This window comes from Primulina eburnea, chromosome 10 (assembly GCF_022965805.1).
Source record: "Primulina eburnea isolate SZY01 chromosome 10, ASM2296580v1, whole genome shotgun sequence".
Taxonomy (NCBI): Eukaryota; Viridiplantae; Streptophyta; class Magnoliopsida; order Lamiales; family Gesneriaceae; genus Primulina; species Primulina eburnea.
This window is the reverse complement of record NC_133110.1, coordinates 6,385,314-6,406,140: the sequence shown is the minus strand read 5'-3', so window position 1 is coordinate 6,406,140 and position 20,827 is coordinate 6,385,314. Positions and strand designations below refer to the sequence as shown.

General features: G+C 35.4%; 2 protein-coding genes across 10 annotated transcripts; one reads left to right on the top strand and one right to left on the bottom strand.

Annotated features, from left to right (window-relative positions):
- The first annotated feature begins 4,357 nt into the window (after positions 1–4,357).
- On the top strand, positions 4,358–16,675 carry LOC140842853 (protein FATTY ACID EXPORT 1, chloroplastic-like). Of its 2 annotated transcripts, XM_073211047.1 has the most exons (7): positions 4,358–4,534; positions 13,454–13,694; positions 14,266–14,433; positions 14,816–14,862; positions 14,947–14,987; positions 15,068–15,175; positions 16,416–16,675. In XM_073211047.1, exons 1-6 carry the CDS (start codon positions 4,424–4,426, stop codon positions 15,162–15,164), a joined length of 705 nt encoding a protein of 234 aa, XP_073067148.1. In that variant the 5' UTR covers positions 4,358–4,423; the 3' UTR covers positions 15,165–15,175; positions 16,416–16,675. The 2 variants fall into 2 exon arrangements, with proteins under 2 accessions (XP_073067148.1, XP_073067147.1); XM_073211046.1 differs by lacking the exon at positions 16,416–16,675 and having other exon boundaries at positions 15,068–15,400.
- A 1,709-nt stretch (positions 16,676–18,384) lies between these two features.
- Positions 18,385–20,476, bottom strand: LOC140842855 (uncharacterized). 8 transcript variants are annotated; one of them, XM_073211053.1, is made up of 3 exons: positions 20,343–20,476; positions 19,405–19,632; positions 18,385–19,164 (listed from the first exon to the last, which is right to left on the bottom strand). In XM_073211053.1, exon 3 carries the CDS (start codon positions 19,127–19,129, stop codon positions 18,605–18,607), a length of 525 nt encoding a protein of 174 aa, XP_073067154.1. In that variant the 5' UTR covers positions 19,130–19,164; positions 19,405–19,632; positions 20,343–20,476; the 3' UTR covers positions 18,385–18,604. The 8 variants fall into 8 exon arrangements, with proteins under 8 accessions (XP_073067154.1, XP_073067150.1, XP_073067151.1 ...); XM_073211049.1 differs by having other exon boundaries at positions 18,385–19,171; positions 19,408–19,632; XM_073211050.1 differs by having other exon boundaries at positions 18,385–19,171; positions 19,421–19,632.
- Positions 20,477–20,827: the final 351 nt, after the last annotated feature.

Genomic DNA, 20,827 nt, shown 5'->3' with positions numbered 1-20,827 from the left:
GCGGTCAAAAGTGGCCGCCCTAGCGAGCGACGAAATTCGAGAAGATTTGTTTCCAAATTTTATGGACTCTATAAAACCACCTAACCTAATACACGAGAAAAGGGGGGCCGCGATTTGGAAGGGAGAGCACTGTAGCAGGCGATAGCTCAACGGAACCGGAACAAGAATTCAACAGCGTTTTCTCTTTACTCTTTTATTGTAGTTAGGATTTAGGGGATCCGACCCCGAACCGTTGTTTGATTATTTAATTCTCGACTTTTGATTCATTCTTGATTGTGCTATTATTTTACATTGAATTGTTAAAGCCTAGCTAACTTTAATAATATCTAATATTGTGGGTGAGTTCGAGAGAATAACTTGCGATAGGAACAAGTAGCATAATCCGTGGATCTACAATTTACATAGAGATATGAAGTTGGATACACGTTGGTAGTCATAGTCCAGTAGAGCGAAAACTAAGGGATTTCATAGATCGACATGCAATTCACCGTTAGTAAATAATAAAAGAGATTTTATTATTCTTTCGTGTAGAATTAGTTTAGCATAGCTCGAGAGAGTATGTTAATTGCTTAGGAAATTCTGTCAAAAGCGTAAATCAGTGTCGATATTAATCAATTAAATTAACGACGGGTAGGTGAACCGAGATCCTAACACTCGTTTATTTATTATTTTAGTTTATATTATTTTTAATGTGTTTGTTTCAATTTATTGTTTTAGTATTAATTTAGTTAATAAGTAATTCAATTGTCGTTTTAATTAATTAAAGAATTTAATTTAAAGTAAATTTGTCTAATCAATCTCTGTGGGATCGATACTCGTACTCTTATACGTTTTACTATAACTTGACATCGTGCACTTGCGATTATTTCGAGCCTGAATTTTTATTTATTTTTATTGGAGATTTTACTGTGCAAGTTTTGCTCGATCACAGATCTTGCTATGCTTTGTTTACAGATCATGTAGCATTGCATTATGCTTGTTTACAGATTTTGTATTCATGCATTAAGATAGGGCAGTCTGGAGATCAGGCAGACTACTAGATGTTCGGCGATATCTCAGCTTAGGGGAAGATCACCGCCCCTATTGTAGACGCGGATACAGATCAGGCCGAAGTCTAGGAATAAGACGTACAGCACCTCGATTGGTAGGGTAGGTGACAGCCAGTGACGTCTTATTCACAACGGGATCCCTAGAGTTTTAGTCGAGTCGCATCTAGACATGATTAGACTCGCATTGCATGATTATATATGAATGACATTCATATTAGCATGTTTCATGTTTTAGATTGTTGTATTGCATGTATACATGTTTATACTGGGATTTGTTCTCACCGGTTTTCCGGCTGTTGTTATGTCTGTATGTGAGCATAACAACAGGTGGGGCAGGATCTGGGTCACGACAGAGATGAGCGATGGACATAGCGTGGTGATCGCGGGCCTAGCAGATGGACTAGTAGAGTTACTTTTATCTTGTACTGTATTTCACTACTAGTTACAGAGGATGGATTAAAACAAGAAATGTTGTATCCTATGTTTGTATATTACGTTTGCATGTTGTAAAATAAATAAAGAACTGATGTTGTTTAGTTACATTTGAGTAATGTAAAAAGCGAAAATTTGACCCACTTTTATATTATTGATCCATTTAATCCCAAGAAAAAGAATTAGAGCCCGGGTCCCCACAATCTTAGACTTTCCTACCTGTATTTTTTGTTGGAGAATCTTTCACACATGTGCTCAAGTTTACAAACTTAAACATTGCTGTAATCCACATAAACTACACGATTACTGATCAAATTGTGAATGAATAGAAAAAGAAAAAAAAAACATTGTACTTGTGTTCAAGTGAGAAAAGTCCAGAAGCTTGGAACAACTCAAATGCGCATTAGAGTAAAAAAATTCAAAGGAATAGAAAATATGTCTGCCGACGTACTGAAAAACCTATAAAATACTCTACAAGCTTGAGAGTTGGTTTGCTACGAATCCTTTTTTTTTTTCCTCGCAACTTTTCAAATCTCAAGCATCTCATTGCCAAAAAACTTAGATCAACACAAACCTCCAAGCTTTTGAGCCTATTTGATTAACATGAAGGGCCAGCGTTGTCTCTCCCGATACTTCTTGCCCGTAAATTTCAACCATTCTTCCCTGATTAAAGCAATCGGGATCAGCCATCAACATTTAGATTCCAATTTGAAGCAAAAGAATGTAAAAAAGGAAAAAAACTATATCATGACAAGATGTGTTGCCGATATACAGAAAAGAAACTATATATTCAAAATATTCACATGAATATTTTCAAAAAAAAAAAATCCATGGAAGAAAAACCTAGAAGACCTAAGCTAATAAAATAAAGACAATCCTCATGCGCGCAAAAGCTAACTCAACATATGGCTAGGTTTGGGACAAGACTGGTCATCGGTGAAAGTAACCCCTAATTGACACCAATAATTTCATTCGCGTAGAAAATGGACAATACCAAACACCAATCATACAGAAAACCTATCTAGATGCAAACCTTAGGCATTAATCCACCCAGGGGCGGAGCCAGGATTCAAAATTACCTGAGGCTGGCTCCGTCTCATACTGTATTTACTAAAATAAACAATTAACTAAAAAATTTAAAATTAAAAATATGTAAACATTGATTTCATGAAAACATAGAACAATGATATTTAATATTTAATATCTTCAAAACATGAAGTTAAAACACTACTGAAGTTGTGCTCTTCGATTCTTTTAGAATAAAACTTATTAATTATTAATTCAGCTCGATGAGTTATTTGGGTTGAAATCGATATTTTGTTCACTCATAAACTGAATTAATGTATTGCCTTATCTTAATTCCAAAAAAGATTTTTCAATTTTTTACTCTTAAAAATTATTGTGATCAAAAGCCAAAGTCATTTCACATCATTTTTTGAAACCAATGGTAAAAAAAAAAAATGACATTGACAAACATCAAAGAATAATATGGACATTAATAGAAAACAAAAAATTTGTTACATCATTTAAGTCATTATGCACAAAATTTAAATCATTGATAAATCATATAATATCATATACTATGATTCACATGGAAAATATACGCAATTTCTCAAAATCATTACTTTATTTTTCTCAAAATAAATTATTATAAACATATACTAGTTCATATTAAAAAAATTAAAATTCTATAAAACTTTTAATATTGATAAAAAATTAAATAAAGATATAATAAAATATGTAGCAACTGTATAATTCTATTACCATATTAGTTAAATTTAATATATTTTGTGTGTTATTGTAAATATAGTCCAAAATAATGTTTGAAACTTAAAACTAATTTTAAAAATCAACTGACATCAAATTCTTCAACCTTTTGAGCAAAATGCAAGCAAAAGTCAAATTTCATCATATATATTTGCAGAAAATCATTTTTAAAAGGTACTCATGATTAAATTTTTTTTCAAATTTGTATCAATAAAATAAAGAAAAAAAACACAAAAATAAGATACAAATAAAAAAATATAGAAAAACTAAACAAAAATTTATAAAATTTAGGTGGGGCTGGAGCCCACCCTAGCCCAAGGGTGGCTCCGCCCCTGAATCCACCAATGCCAAGTGGAGTGGGTCTCATGTGAGACCGTCTCACGGATCTTAATCCGTGAGACGGGTCAACCCTACCCATATTCACAATAAAAAGTAATACTCTTAGCATAAAAAGTAATACTTTTTCATGGATTACCCAAATAAGAGATCCGTCTCACAAATATAACCCGTGAGACCGTCTCATACAAGTTTTTGCCATGCCAAGTGCCTGATCCAGCCTTAATGAACCTGTGGATATCGATTAATGAGATCCTACCCTCATTTCATTTCAACGGGTAAGATCTTGTCATACATACAATTTCAAAAAAAAAGTGGGTCCTATATATGCATGGACAAATCTTGGTCATTCATCAAATCATGAAGACAATGCTCACATGAGTAGGATGAAATAAACCGTGGATATCACATGGGCACGCCTAGAGCGAAAGAACCGCTGCGATGGGAGCATTGACTTAAAATCATTTTATCCAAACACAACTTAACGAAAATATTCGTAGATATAGAAAAATAATTAATGTTCTAAAACATTTTTCGAGGTTAATCTTATGATTAATTAAATATAAATATGCTCATAAAATATATTTAAATATAAATTGTTTTAACAAACTTACGTGTTTACCAAATTGTACTTACCGTGGTCAACATTAGTGGAGCTTGCCAAAATAATATATTAATAATAATAAGAGAATTTAGTAAATAATAATAATTAGTGGGGCGAAACAAAATATAATCAAAACATCAGAGGGCTAAAAGTGATTTATAAGGTCTTCTGCCGACCAGCTTCCTCCTCCTACGGTTCCAGACACAATCATTCATCTCAATTCTCAGAATAGAACATGTCGTCTTCAATTTCTCAGATTTCATGTTTCTCATCTATTATGAGCAATCGCCGGTGGAAACTCGGCAACGGACGTTACCACCGCCCTGCCAATTTCGGCGCCGTAAAGGTGTTTTTTTAGATTATACGTGTTTATAACTATGATTGATATGATATGAGTGCGAAATTTGTTATGATTCGGTGACTTTGATGTTGATTCTGTTGTTGTGTGGAGAATTTTGGGGGACTCGGTAAATGTTTTCTGTTTATCTGCACTAAATGTTATTTCGAATTCAAGATTTCATTTTTTTTCTAGTCTACAGAATCTGGGGTTCGAGAAAAATGTAGTAATTTAAGGGAGAAGTTCCAAGTATGCACTGTTTTTGCATAGTAGGCATTGAACGGTGATGACGACTGTGTTTGCGAGTATCTTCCGAAGTTAGTCAGGAGGATGCATGGTGGTGTCTTTTGGTTTTATTTACTAGTGTTATAGAGTCTGGGGATTCAAGCATACGTGTTTCGACGAAATTTTTCTGGATCCTTTCGAAGCCTTTGTTCTTATCCCCCCATGACTAGTATTTTTATTTTTTTGATAATCCAATGACTAGTTTTTATTCTCACTATTATTTGGCTTTTTATCCTTTTCACGTTATGAACTGATGCATCTTGCATTCCTCCATTAGGCTCATTCATATGGTTTTGGTTATATGTACCTGTAATGTGTCCGTCTTAACCCAGCAACTTGGTAACTTCCTTTCTAACATAAATTGCTTGTTAAAATTCGGCTGAAGATAATTTAGGTGAAGGTAAAATGCATTTGACATGTATAGGTTTGTGTAGTCACTTTGATTTGGATGGATAGTCCATTGATTGAATGCAATACTTAAGGATTTCCGACCTATTAGCTTGGTCACGAGCTTGTATAAAATTCTGTCCAAGGTTCTGGTTAATAGATTGAGAAGGGTTTTGGATAACACCATAGCAGAAAACCAATGTGCATTTATCAAAGGACGACAGATACTTGATTGTTGTCTTATTGCGAATGAGATGGTGGAAGAATATCGTCAAAAGCGGAAAAAGGGATGGGTGCTTAAGGTTGATCTAGAAAAAGCATATGACAATGTCGACTGGCAAATTTTAGATCTTGCACTACTTAAAAAGGGATTCGGGGAGCGATGGAGGAGGTGGATTAGGGGATGCGTATCTACGGTCTCTTTCTCGATATTTGTCAATGGGAGAACTTGTGGGAAAATTAAAGGGGAAAGAGGGCTACGACAAGGGGATCCACTATCACCATTTCTTTTCAATATTGTTGTAGATGTGTTGGGAAGAATGGTGGATAAGGCGAGGGAAGCTAATGAGTTTAAGGGGTTCGAAATTGGAAAGGATAAGCTGCAAATCTCACACTTACAGTTCGCAGATGATGTTCTTTTCTTCGCAAGCTCACAGCTGGACTTGTTGGTCATAGTAAACATTCTCAAAAGTTTTTCAATTAGATCTGGACTGAAAATAAATATGGGGAAGAGTGTTGTGCTCGGATTGAATTACCCGGATGAGGAAGTGGATGAGATGGCTGCTACTTTTGGGGGATTAAAAGGGTCATGGCCGATCAGGTATTTAGGCTTACCATTGGGAGGAAATCCTTCAAAGATGGAGTTTTGGGAACCTGTTATCTCAAAAATGTCGAAGAAATTGGCCAGCTGGAAGAAAGCCTATCTATCTAGAGGTGGGCGTCTCATTTTGATTAAGTCCGTCCTTTGCGCCTTGCCATCTTATTTTATGTCCCTATTCAAAGTACCGAAAAATGTGGCAGCAAAATTGGAAAAGTTAATGAGGAATTTTTTGTGGGATGGTGACGAAGGAGATAAACATTGTCATGTGGTAGGTTGGAAACATGTGTGTAAACCAAAGGAAAAAGGAGGTTTGGGATTGGGGAATATCAATCTCAGAAACAAGGCACTACTAGGAAAGTGGTGGTGGAGATGCTCGACAGAGAGGGGAACGTTGTGGAAAAAGATTATCAAAAGCAAGTACGGTTTGAATGAAAATGGGTGGGATCTGGGGTTGGCGGAGAAAACGACATTTAAAAGTCCGTGGAAGTGTATCTCTCGGTCTTACGAGTCTTTTCACCAACTAATTAGAGGGGTGCCAAATCAGGGTAATCGCATAAGATTTTGGGAGGACATCTGGGAGGGAGGGGAGTCATTTATGGACAAATTTCCTTCATTATTTCGTATTTCTACCACAAATAACAAAACGATCGGTCATTTCTATCAGGTCTCTAATACGGGGGGTTCCTCTTCATTGATTTGGGATATTAGGTTTAGGAGAGATTTAAACGACGAGGAGTTACGAGAGTTCGTCATTCTGTCAGGAGTCTTACAAGGAGTTAGATTGAATTTAGGTTTGGGGGATTATAGAGTTTGGTTGGGGGATTCGTCGGGGTTGTTCTCTGTCAAGTCTTTTTACAGCTCTTTTTTCAACAATTCAGAATTTCCACATTTCAATTACTTCACATATATCTGGAAAGTAAATGTACCACAAAAGGTTAAGATTTTCTCGTGGATCGTCGCTTTGGGGAAGCTGCCGACATGTGACAAGATGCAAAAAAGATGGAGGAGTTGTGCTCTACGGCCTCAATGGTGCAGCTTATGTCGACACGAGGAAGAAAGCCAGGACCACATCCTAATACATTGCTCTTTCGCTCGGTGCATATGGATCAAAGTTCAAAGAGAATGGGAGTTCAATGGGCATTTCCGAATCAGGCTAATGATCTATTAGATGCTGACTCCGAATGCCCACCGCCAGCATCACTGAAGGAATTCTGGCAGATGATTATTCATGGGGTTTTTTGGTCTTTATGGTTGGAAAGAAATAGAAGAATATTTGAAGATGAACAAGAGTCGGTCGATCATGTATGGGACAAAGTAAAATTCAGAATTGCAATATGGACGACGAGCTTGCAAAAATTCGGTCATTTATGTGTAACAGATGTAGTTAGAGATTGGAAGTTTGTTAGGTCGGGCCATTAGTTTTGAAGGCCTTACAGTTTAGAATATGATGACGTTGGAGTTAGTTGACAGCGGATTTCTTATCCGCGATCAATTGTAAACCAAATCATTATTAATATATAATATTCTAGTTTTCTATCAAAAAAAAAATTGTCTTACCGATTCAAGAGTATTAATTTTAGGATATTTTTTCCACTGGATTATTCAATAATCAATATACCCCACTATTAAGTTGAGCATTTGGAATTTCTGAGATGATCTAATCACACTTGGGAAAGATTATTATGATTTCTCTTGGCAAAAAGAGAAACTTTCGAGCACTTATTTGTTGGGATATGATTTTGTTCTTTTGATCTATATAAAGTGTACCAATCAATAACTTTATTATCAAAAAATAAGAGGGTATGTTCTTCTTGAATGTTCGCCATATTATTCTATGTGGTAACGGAGATAAGGATCGACCTTGAATTTTAAAGTAGCCATGGTCGGCCCGGTTCCAACGAACCCATTCAACTATCGCTCCATCAAATTCTTCTCTTCAAATAACGAACCACAAATTGAATGTAAATAATTACTTGGAGTGGGCACAATCAGTCTGACTTGTGATTGATGGCAAAGGCAAACTAAGGTTTATAAATGCAAGTGAAAGGCCCAAGTTCGACAGACTCAAAATACAAGCAGTGGCGTTTCGAGAATTCGTTGGTCACGACATGATTAATCAATTCTATGGAACCGGCTATTGGAAAACCATTCATGTTTTTACCCACGGCTCGTGATGTTTAAGAGGCAGTCCGAGAAACTTGCTCCGATGCTGAAAATTACTCCCAACTGTACGAGCTAATCGTTTATGAGAGATGCAACAAGACATCAAGGATGTCATGACATATTTAAACGAGATAATGATTCTATGACAGGTATTGGACCTTCTTGATTTCGATGAGTGGGAGAGCAGCAAGAACTGTTCGCGATGCAAGACAAAACTGGACTTCAACAAAATGTTTGTCTTCCTTGAGTGGTTAAATAAGGAATTGGACGAGGTTCGAGGCCAAGTACTTGGGCACCCAGCCTTCGGAAAGTGTTTTCCGAGGTCCGCCGTGACGAAACTCGTCGCCAAGTGATGCATATTGAACTCGCGGTGTAATCTGAAGGTTTGACCTTCGTGAGTCGGGAGATGGGATCTGGGGGCAAATTGTTCTGTGAAAAGTGCAAGAAACTGTGGCACACTATAGACACATGCTGGAGAATACACGGTAAACCAGCCCATCTTAAGAAAAAGTTTGGCAGCAACAGGTCAAACACTAGTGGTCGTGCTCTTCAAGCAGGTGATGAAGATTCTGGAATGCCCTCGTCATCCTCAGACTGCCTTCCTCACAAAAGATCCAATCCTTCATGTTCCTTGGCCCAAACAGGTTTATTCTTGTGCAAATATTTCAAATGCAATCGCTAACATCGCCTATATTTTAGATTCAGGTGCAACAGATCATATGACATGATCATCGCATTTTTTCCTCATATGTTCCGTGTGCCGGAAACCAAAAGTTTAAAATTGCAAATGGCTCATTTGCATCTGTTGCGGGGAAAAAGAACTGTTGTTATTTCTTCTGTTTTTACCCTTACAAATGTATTACACTCTCCCTTTCGCAATTTGCAAACTCACTTTTGATCTCAAATGTCAGGTCGTATTTCTGTCTTCTCATTGTGAAATTCAAGATTTGGCCTTGTGGATGATGATTGGCAATACTAGACATGATGGTGGCCTTTACTCTCTTGGTGCCCAATCTTTTCTCGGAAAACGTGATTAGAACAAGTGTCTCAACTTTGTTTTCTACTCTAGCAAGGGCGGAGGCACTAAGGGGGCTGGGTTGGGCTCCAGCCCCCCCTAAATTTTTTTTTTAAAAAATAAATATGTTTTATTTTAAAAAATTTGTTGATTAGCCTCAATTTGTATTTTTTTCTTTTTTAACTTCTCTATTCTTCTCTCTCAAATCATCACAATTTTGATTACTTCAAATTGCCGTAACTTCATAATCGGTCGTCAGTTTTAAAATTGATTGTAGATTCGGAAAGCCCACGGAATAAGCTTTTTTTTAATACCAAATTTTCGAAGTTTCTTTGTCGTCTTGAAATCAGCCGTCGCCCATTGGTCGCCGTTTTCACCGAAAATATGAGAAAATCTTAATGTTAGACTTTCTACCGCTCGTTCTTGTTGTTCTTCGTTAGATTTCGAATTTTAAAGATAATTTCATATTTTACTATTTCAAAATTTGGGTATTTTGGTTTTTTTTAACTCCGATAATTGATATATATTAAATTTTTTATTGTAGTTACTATTTTGAGCCGATTGATGATATTGATAATTTTTTAGAATTTATTTGAGCATTATTTCGAATTTCCAGATTTTATATTGACTATTGTCGATTTTTGGTGTTGATTATTTATTATTTAGATATTTAGATGCTATAGAAAATATAAATGCGAATTTATGGAATTTTGTAGGAATTTTGGAAAAATTCAGAATTATGTAAATGTGATTTTCAAATTTATATTCAGTAGTGTTTTAAATCCATGTTTTTGAAGGTCTTAAATATTAAATACTCTTGTTCTATGTTTTCATGAAGTCAATGTTTACATATTTTTATTTTAATTTTTTTAGTTAATTATTTATTTTATTAAATACTGCATGGGACAGAGCCAGCCCCAGGTAATTTTAAATCCTGGCTCCGCCCCTGTACTCTAGTGTCTATGATATTTTATTATGGCATAGTCGGTTAGGTCGTCCAAACTTTATTTTATAAAGATTGTTTCCCAAGTTGTTTATCAATAAAATATTACTACTTTGCATTGTGAATTTGTGAGTTAACCAAACATCATTTTGCTTCCTCGACATTATAAAAAGTCCGCACCATTTACTATGTTCATAGTGACGTTTGGGGACTATGCAAAGTAAAAACAATTACTGATAAACCGTGGTTTGTGTCTATTATTGATGACCATTCATAGCTGCCTTGGGTATTCCTTTTGAAAGATAAGTCTAATGAAGGAATCACTTTTCAATTTTTTTTCAAAACGGTTCAGACTCAATTTCGGACTAGGATCAAAATTTCTCGGGGTGATAATGAGAGGGAATACTTTAATATTATGCTAGGAGAGTTTTTTCGAGAGCCAGGGATTATTCAACAAAGTTCTTGTCCCCGTACATCTCAACAAAGTGGTGTGGTCAAACGCAAAAACAACATCTTCTTGAAGTTGCTCGAACGGTTAGTTTTGAAACTAAAGTTCAGAAATATCTTTGGGGAGAGGCAGTTTTGACTGCCACCTACTTGATAAATAGACTTTCATCTAGGATTTTGAATTTCCGATCCCCCATTAATATTTTTCAAAAAGGCTTTCACAATATGCGCCTTATCACCAAAATCCCTCTAAAAATATTTGGTAGTCTAGCATTTGTTCACAACCTTTATCCTAGCATTTCGAAACTGGACCCAAAGGCACGGAAATGTATTCTTGTTGGTTATCCTTCAAACCAATGGGGATATAAGCGTTTTGCAATTTTTTTATCTCCATGGATGTAAAATTCTTTGAAGGTCGGTCATTTTACTCCTCTCATCTTCAGGAGGAGTCCAAAGTTAGTGAAAATGACCACTTAACTGAGTCTGATTTTAATGTAGAACTTGGAACCTATGAAGTATTTGACTTGCCTAGATTTGAACCAATTTTTTATCACTTTGACACGACAGTGGAGACAAGTGAGAAACATTTCAAATGGTTAGTTTATAGAAATAACAGTGGTGTTAAGAAAAGGGGAGAACCTGTCATGCAATAACACCATGATTCAACTCATGGGCTTGATCATGAAACTCGGAATGATGTCTCGACATTTCTTGCAACAATATCGATCTTCCTGTTGCCTTGAGAATAAGCATTCGATCATGCGCAAAACACCCAATTTCAAACTTTGTGTCTTATTAAAATATTTTATGTTCGTATTGTTCTTTTGTCTCTCAGTTAGATGCCATTAGGATTCCTAACAATGTCCTGGAAGCTCAAGTGATACCTAAATGGAGAGAGACGATTTATGAGGAGATGAGAGCTCTAGAAAAGAACTCTACCCCGGAGAAGACTGATCTACCAATTGGGAAATCTGTTATAGGGTGTAAGTGAGTATTTTCCCAAAAATACGACTCTTATGGATCTTTGGAATAGTATAAAGCATGTTTGGTTGCCAAAAGCTTCACCCAAACATATGGAGTTGACAACACGAAAACTTTCGCACCAGTAGCTAAACTCACAATTCGAATTATTCTTTATGTTGCTGCAAATCTAGATTGACCACTAAATTAGCTAAATGTTAAGAACATATTACTAAACGATGATCTAGAAGAGGAATTGTGTACATTGAACCACCACCCAGATTTACTGATCTGTTTTGACCATATGTGTGTAGACTTAAAAACCACTCTATGGACTGAAACAGTCTCCCAGAGCATGGTTTGAAAGATTTACAAAATTTGTGAGAAGCCAATACTACAATCAAGGACAATCTGATCATACTGTCTTCACAAAAAGATCCAGTGACGGAAATATTTTAGTATTGATTGTCTATGTCGATGGTACATATTGACATATGATGATATAGTGGAGATAAACAGGTTTTAAGAATAGCTTGGCAAAAGAGTTGGGGCAGTTGAAATATTTCCTTGGAATGAAGGTAGCAAGGGCTTAAAAAAGAGTCATGGTGTCCAAAAGCAAAAACTAAAGGCAGATGAAGTATTTCCTTGAAAAAAATGAGGAACGAGAAGTTGGCATACAAATGTTGATTGGGCATGATCAGTCAATGATTGAAGATCAACCTCTAGATATTGCACATTGTGTGGGGCATCTTGGTAACATGGAGAAGCAAAAAGCAAAAGGTAGTTGCAAGAAGCAGTGCGGAGGCAACATTTAGGTCCATGGCAAAAGGAGTGTGTGAAGAATTGTGGCTCAAACGAGTCAAGGAGGATCTAATGTTGACAGTGAATTTTCCCATAAAGTTGTGTTGTGATAACAAGACAACTATCAGCATTGTTCACAATCCAGTTCTTCATGAGAGAACTAAGCACATCGAAATTCTCAAGCATTTTATAAAAAAAAAGCTTGAAGACGGAGTAATCTGTATTCCTTTTGTTCCAAGCTTACTACAAGTTGCTGACACCTTAACCAAAGGCTTATCCAAATAAACGTTTGAAGAACAAGTGAACAAGTTGGGCATGATAGATATCTTCCCACCAACTTGAGGGGGAGTGTCGAGCAGATAGGATTTTATAAAGTTTAATTTAGACTAGGATTTTATATTATTGGTAAGATAGGATATTTCCCAGATTTGTTGGGATTTGATTTTGTTCCTTCGATCTATATAGCGTATACCAATCAACAACTTTATTATAAAGAAAATAAGAGGATACGTTCTTCTCAAATGTCCGCCATATTATTTTGCAGAAACCATTTAAGTGTTTTTTCTCAATCGTGATGTTTGAAACATGGTACAAGAATTTTTTTGATTAATTCCCTAGAAGGTAAAATGGAGATTCTTCATGACATGTCTGCTGATGCATTAGAATCATTTTACATAGTTAAAAGAAGCGAGTTCTATGACATCGGAATGATGGCATGTTAACAACATTTGGGAAGCCTGTTTATGTTGATCTGTACATGATTTTCATTCAACAGAAAAATATGTGGTGAGTTTTAACTCTGTTGAAAGCCCACCAGGTACCTACCTACTCAAGATCTTCCATGATTGTAGATTGTTTTCATGATTTTTGATGTTTTGTTGTTCTATTTAAGATCTCTTCTGAATGACAAATAAATTGACTATACTCTTCCACGAACATGATTTTTCTCTGTTTGAAAACAAAGAAGAAGACTTGTTGCTTTCTTTATTCGGTCACAAAATATGCAATGTCATATTCGATGCCTAAAGTATGGAGGCAGCTACAAAATTGACGAGGTTTCTGGTTTTTTCTTAAGTTTGATGTTGACTCCAGATGTCTTATTTTCAGATTCCGACATTTACAACCTGTGAGATTCATCACACAAAAATATACAGCTTGGAAAATGAAACTACGCCAAGTTACATAGAAGACACATCAACATCAAATGATAGAAATTCTGTAAATTCATATGCTGTTAAAGAAGGTTGTACCGTTGAAGAAGTGACAAATGGGCACATACAAGATCAAGTCACCAGCGAACCAAAGAGGGCAGCCAAGATTCACGACTTTTGTCTTGGAATTCCCTTCGGTAAGTTATTTTTCGAGTTAGAGTTTTGTGTCGAATTTCTTCTCCTTTGACAAACCTTAGTTTGCATGTTTCTGTAATATAAAAATTATTCAAAATGGTTGCTTTTAATTTCCCAAACCAATTTTGATTCCCCAAAATAAAATCAAGTATCATCCCCTTATTTTGAATCCTTTTCCCAGTAGCACATTTATATCGATTCTACGCTTTCCAACATAATCCTTAAATTTCATTCTACTTTTCTCCAATTCTAAAAAATTCTCTATGATTATACAATATTTTAATCAAATATATTATATTTTCATATCACTGAATATGATCCCATAGTTAGCAATTGAAACATAATTTAAATCATATTTTCCCATTAAAATCTACGCAATTTCATATGCATGCACAGTAAAAACTGTCTCCACATAAAATGATATCAAACATACCTTTTTATCTCCTAAAACTAGTTATCAAAAACATTTCCCAACATTTACCCAGAATATAAAAGTTAAACCTAATATTGCAGTTGATGTTGGATTTGCGTAAGTTTGTTTTGGTTTCAGTAATTGGGATCTCTTAACCTCAGGTGGGATTGTTCTAAGCGGGGGACTTGTAGGCTTTATTTTCACAAGAAACCCTGTTAATTTAAGCACTGGTGTGCTCTTCGGAGGTGCTCTACTGGCCCTCAGCTTGTATAGTTTGAAGGTTTGGAGACAAGGAAAATCCAGCCTACCATTTATACTGGGACAATCAGGTGATTACCTATTTCCTGTGTAAGGAATCATTATTTCGATTTTCCCCATGTTCGATGCAATTGTATAATGTTTCTTCTTTTTAATTTTTTATTGCGTAACATCTCATTTGGTCACTAGTACAATGTGATATGCATCTAGAGCATTCTCCACAATCTAAGTTGAGATGCATTTGAACTTGTGTCTGTAAACAATGTGGCTTGAGTCCAAGCTCAAGCTTAAGCTCGCCAAACTGACCTTGTATTTGGGATGTTTTTCTATATTTATGTTTTGGTTCAGGAATCCGCATTTGAGATGGAATACATCTAATAATAAGTTTACAAGTTTCTTTTTTTTTGGGTATTCATATGTATTAATTTATCTTCCCTCTTTATCATTATGCAGTGCTCTCTTTGGCTCTTCTGTGGAACAATTGTCAGACATATGCATTGGTAATTCATTAGACTTCACATTATCATTCCTTCTATGGTTTTTCGTATATTCCACAATTATCTTAAAAATGTTGATTTTTGCAGACTAAAAAATTATTTCCAACGGGCTTGAGCACGGTCATCAGGTACAACATGGTCTTATGATTGATCTTTATCTACTTTATTATGTAATAATAAACTATTTCGTTTCTTCAATTTGCACTAGTGCTGCAATGCTGTGCTTCTATTTGTATGTGGTGATATCTGGAGGTAATCCTCCGCCAAAGAAGCTCAAATCTTTGACTGCTGTTGAATCATCATAAGCCTTCAGAAGGTGAGCCGAGACACTGGTTTACTTGGAAATTTTTCTCATTTACTAGTTGAGGATTACTTTATACGTGAATAAGATCAGTATTTGTTATTTCAAAAAATTTTGGTAGTTTGAATTTCAACTGAATTACATATACAAGCAACTGATCTTTGGCATTCAATGTTGTGTGTTCTTGTATAAACTAATTTATTGACTTGAGTTTTGAATGTAAACGTGAGCATTTAGTTACTGTTGTATCATGTCACCATGACACATGTGTAGTAATCAAGGTCCACACAAAATTTCACAACTTCAAGTGTGACATACCCTTATCAATTAGAACTCAATTATCGTACTTTAAAAGCACACAAGGCGTAGGCTCAAGATTCAGGCTTTGCATTGCGTCTACAAAACAATTTAAGTCGTAGCCCTTTTCTGAAGCATGCGCCTTATCAACAAAGCCCTAAGCTTGGTTCACTTGTAGAAGCTCAAAGCATCTTCTTAAGCACATCTTAAATGTATGGATAGTAAATCCAAGATGAAATGCAAGATTACATTTGTGATTTCTTTTCGCATACGTACTAATGAGTATTTTCTCCTGATGGCATTTGATATTATTATAAGCTATAATTTCTTTTAGATATTTAGATTCTTGTCTATTATATTTTAGAGCACTAAATTTCACTTCAATAAAATGTGGGTTTCATCTTATAAGTATGATTAGTCTCATGATTTTAATAACCATGAAGTTCGTTCTTCCATGTGGCGACACAGCGGAGAAACATTGTGCTTGTGTCTAAGTGCTCGACTCCTGTAGATTGTAGTGGTTGCAAATAAGTCACTAAGATGGCCGGTAACCTCAACCAGGCTTATCCACCTTTCCATGTCCTTTCATGTTTGTTTCTTTCCATGACTCCATCCAAACACGCTTGGATTCCAACTATGATGACTAGCTCAGAATTCAAATAAACAAATACTCTTTTCAATACTAATCTCTTCAAAACAATGAAGTCGTTTCTTTTGGTTTTTTCAATATCTAGTGTGAAACATTTCTGCCTTCGTTATTATTCCAAGTGTAAGTTTACACATTCATCTAAATTCTTGAATGCCATTATCTGCATCCGAGTACTTATGCTAAATGCATTTATTATTCATGATGCCCAACAAGGGTGAAATTCTTGAACTTCGGCGAACTTTAAAATTTATTCAATGCTCATATTAAATTTTGATGGATTCATACGATCTTTATCTTGTGGTGATGGAGATTTCGGGTATGTACCGTCTGCGAGTTACCTGGGATACACAACTGTTGAAGACAAATAGATAAAATGCAGCAATGTGGCAAGAAAGTGACCCTTCAGCACCAACTCTACATATCTATGCATCACCAGCCGAGCATGCACGGATATACCCATAATATTGAGTCGGATACTCCTAAGACATGTAAATATTATGTATTTTGTGATTTAAATATGTTCACTACTTCTGATTTAAGTATAAATTAGAAAAATAAAAAAGTTAAAATATGACTAAGTTGCTCTTATTTAATATTTAGTATGCATAATTGGATATATTGCAAGAGGCACTAAAATTCGAGATAGACGTGCGAGAGGCACTTTGATTTATCATGTGAACTCATACTTCAATGAAGCTCGACCTAAAAACCATGATACATTTATTCACTCTCGGATTGCCACGTTCCAACCTCTTTACAAGTACGCCACCTTCCCGTATATGAAAATCGAAAATACGAAATCAACTCGATTACCAGTCGTAGGATCAAAAGCTTAATGTCGAACAATATCATATTTTTAAATCATACAATAATTCAGACACGATATCTTTGGATGGTCAATCAAATCTATCACTATTGCTTCAAGGCTAATCTTCTCAACACATCACATTTTTCCACCAAACGTAATGGGCCAAACAGCGTCACACTCATCCGGCACTACTTGAACTAACAACAACGATTGATGACTACAAGGTAAAATTAAATTGTTAAAATATTTTGCATATTGAATTAATTTATCTATCTATATATTATTAAAATCCACAAATCATGACTTTGCTATTGGCTACGTCTCCACATTCCGCATCAAACCTTCCAATTATATGTTCGCTGATATGGTTGGCATAGTGAATCTATAGCAATTATATTCACCAAATTATTCTCTCTTTATAAAAGTATAACTTTTGAGCCTTATAATACACATTCATTTTCATGATGATTTGTAGTTGATTTGATACGAAGATCTCCAATTTAATATGAGATCATGTTTGAGATCGGCGGGTCAAGTTACAATTTTATCACCAGCCACTATCAGTATCGACTACAATTACTCCATAGATTATAGATCATTTTGTGGTTTTCAATAATTAACACAATTTCTTGGATGCAATTATTGACAAATCTTATGGTGGTTGGCTAAAATCATTTCAATCATCATAATTTTTTGATCATGAAAGAAAGAAAACTGGTCAGGTTTGGCTAGCATACATGAAGCATATTATATCGGTTGATAACTACGAATTCTGAGAATACTAAACGTAATACTTTCTAATTTTATTCAACACCTTATTTCATACACTTATGCTCAAAATTTGCAAGTTTGTGACGGCGACATCATTTCGAAAAATGTTATTTGATTTCGAGCATATTTCATTTTTGTAGGTCCTGAGGAGGATGTTTTCTACCTAGTCGCATTCCTATCTTCGGAAAGACCATCTTCCACCGGAAAAGATGGTCTAGACTGTCACATTCTGTCTCAAAAAACAACAGAATCTTGAAGTTTTGTGAAATGTCAAGTCTGGTGATCAAACAGTACTTGCCTCATTATAGCTCTCACAAGAAGAATGGAAAGCTTCACTTTGGCATTCACTGGGAAGCTTTCTTCAGAAGGAAATTGACTTATGATCCCCTCGGAATTTTAGCTCCTGGACAAGGAATCTTTTGAAGAGCGTATTCCTTTGACCAGAAGTAACCTTAAAGATACATCAGTCTGTATTATTATAGCTCAAGGAACATTGATACAGCTTCATAAAATGTGATAAATGTAGAACTTCGTATTCTCAATCTCAGTCACAACACAGTATTATGCTGGCATTTCCACTTTTGAGGACTTCACCTTCAAAAGCAAGGAATATATTGCATTTCAGGTTATGATATTAACTTCTGATCTCAGAGATAAAGCAATAATTCGCTTTTATGCTTTGTTAATAATACCATAGAGTATATTAAATTAAATTCTAGTTAATGTTTAAAGAGCTATTTCAAAGACAAGATGCATTGTTCTCAAGGGTAAGGCTGAATCAGCTGTAAGTCCATAAAGGAAAGCAGAAGTCATTGACAAACAGATCACTTGAACTTTTAAAAAGGACTTTTATGTAGAAGGAAGTAGTATCTATCACAAAACAAGTGAGATTCAGTATAAACTTGCAATCGCAACATATTCAAGTTGAATCATTAGTCCAGCCAAGACCAGGCCGCGCAGTTTCTTTCTCTAAATCTTCATAGTCTTCAACATCACGAATATGGGCCTCAAAATCAGTGAAATCACTTGCAACTGGAAGGAAACTACTGATATCATCCGTAGCTCCAAATCCTCCAGCCCTTAAAACTTCGTCAGCTGTGGGAGAAGCTTCCATATATATTGCTTCACATGAATCTCCAGGGAGGCTGACATGCTCCCCAACATTCTCATTGCCTTTAAAATCAATTTTTCGAACTTCTGGAATATCTTCAAAAGAAGCAGACGGTCCAGAATTTTTACCATCTAAATCTCCATATTCTTGGTCATTGTGCAGATGGGCCTCCATATCGGTGAAACCACCAGCACATGAAACGCTACTGCTTATATCATTTGTAGCTCCAAAGCCTCCAGCAGGTACAACGTTATCACCAGAAACAGGAGCTTCAATATTCACTTTGACCAAAGCATCTCTAGTTGCCGGAGACCAAGGTAGCTGTTCAGTCATATCCACCTCGCTGTTTGTCTTCAGGCTCCACTTCTCTCTTATCTGGTGCATGATAAAAAGAAAGGTTCAGGCGTATTGATGACTTCTGAACATAATAAGATGCAGGAATTTCATAATAAGTTATTAATGGAACAGGAAAAGAAAAGGGACGATACTAGAGTTTCCAAGAACAATTTTATTCAGATATGCATGTCCTAGGAAAATTGAATGCTACGAAACAATATAGACACCGAATAAGAAAAGGTATCGAGCACACAGTATCGCACACCAGTCACCACCTATACAGATTACCCATTTTGCACCATTCCACAACACCGTTCAATGATAGGACTCCGTATCTACAAAAAATCAATCAAGCTTGCAACAAAGATGAAATTCAAACTGAACTATTCAGTCATGAACCAGATACAGAGACCACTCAAATTTTCCAACTTTTTCACATTTCGAATACTGTGGCCAGCTGTTGTCAGACCAATACAGCACTTGATCTCTCAAACAACAACCTATTAACAGCAGATGAATAGGGATAAGTCATTCCAGGTTGAAATGTGATTTCCAATAAATGTAGGACAAGATATAATGGAAGAGATTAATTAATAGCATCGAACAAGGCAAAAAAGAGAAAAAAGACCAGAGGCTAAGGGGGACCGTGTGAGCCTAAAAGGTACTATGAGTCCTTACAGAAGGCAAAATTTTCAAATAATTTTATGCAATGTTGCAAATAAATTTTCCACAGATAGTCTCTTAAAATTTGTGAACCAGCAGAGGAGAATTTAACGTTCTTGGCATCCACGCCTTCATTATTAACAGGAACTTAGCACAAACTGGAAACTAAACTATTTCTCAGCAATCTCTTTAAAAGTGGTGCATTTGCTTTAACAAGGAGCAACAACGATGACAATCAAATGCATTTTTTTTAACCTTTAATTTTCCATTGCTTAGCCCGACTTGAGACTAAATTTAAAACAATATCGATCTATTAAACAAATCTGTAACACCACATATCTGATCAACCATATTTTTACCACAATTCAACCATACATTTTTCTTCTACAAATAAATTAGAACAAATTTCTTGAGAATCAATCTTCATATGAAACATAATAGCACAGCTAAATACAGCCATTGCCCATGTACCAAGAAAAAACACCAACAAAAAATAAAGGCCGCAAAAAGACTTCAATTTTTATGAGAAGCAGAAGTAACCCATTACCCGGATAAAATCGTTGAATTCAATAATCCAGTATTCGCCACCCTTCGAAGTTTCTGAACAATCTGGACAACGAGTTTTTTCGAGTTTTCAAGACGCTAATGTGTCCACGATATCATCGGACACGTATCTTGCGCTCGTGCGACGAAGACACGTAGTTTTAAAAGATTATATATAGTTAAAATTTTACTTTTATATGATTCTAAAAAAACACTTTTATCAAATATATGATACAAATAAATCCCTTGTATTTGGAAAATATGAATTTGGTTATATTTTTATTATTTTGATTTATAATATTTATTGAGTAGGTCTCTTGTGAGATAGTCTTACGAATCTTTATCTGTGAAATGAGTCAATCCTACCAATATTCACAATAAAAAGTAATATTCTTAGCATAAAAAGTAATACTTTTTCATGGATGATCCAAATAAGAGATTCGTCTCATAAAATACGCCCCCTGAGACTGTCTCACATAAATTTTTGTC

Excerpts from the sequence above, each read along its gene's own strand:
- LOC140842853 (XM_073211047.1), top strand. The coding sequence starts at position 4,424 with ATGTCGTCTTCAATTTCTCAGATTTCATGTTTCTCATCTATTATGAGC. Across the intron at positions 13,695-14,265 it reads TTGTCTTGGAATTCCCTTCG|GTGGGATTGTTCTAAGCGGG; the intron begins GTAAGTTATTTT and ends TCTTAACCTCAG. Across the intron at positions 14,863-14,946 it reads ATTGTCAGACATATGCATTG|ACTAAAAAATTATTTCCAAC; the intron begins GTAATTCATTAG and ends TGATTTTTGCAG.
- LOC140842855 (XM_073211053.1), bottom strand. The coding sequence starts at position 19,129 with ATGACTGAACAGCTACCTTGGTCTCCGGCAACTAGAGATGCTTTGGTC.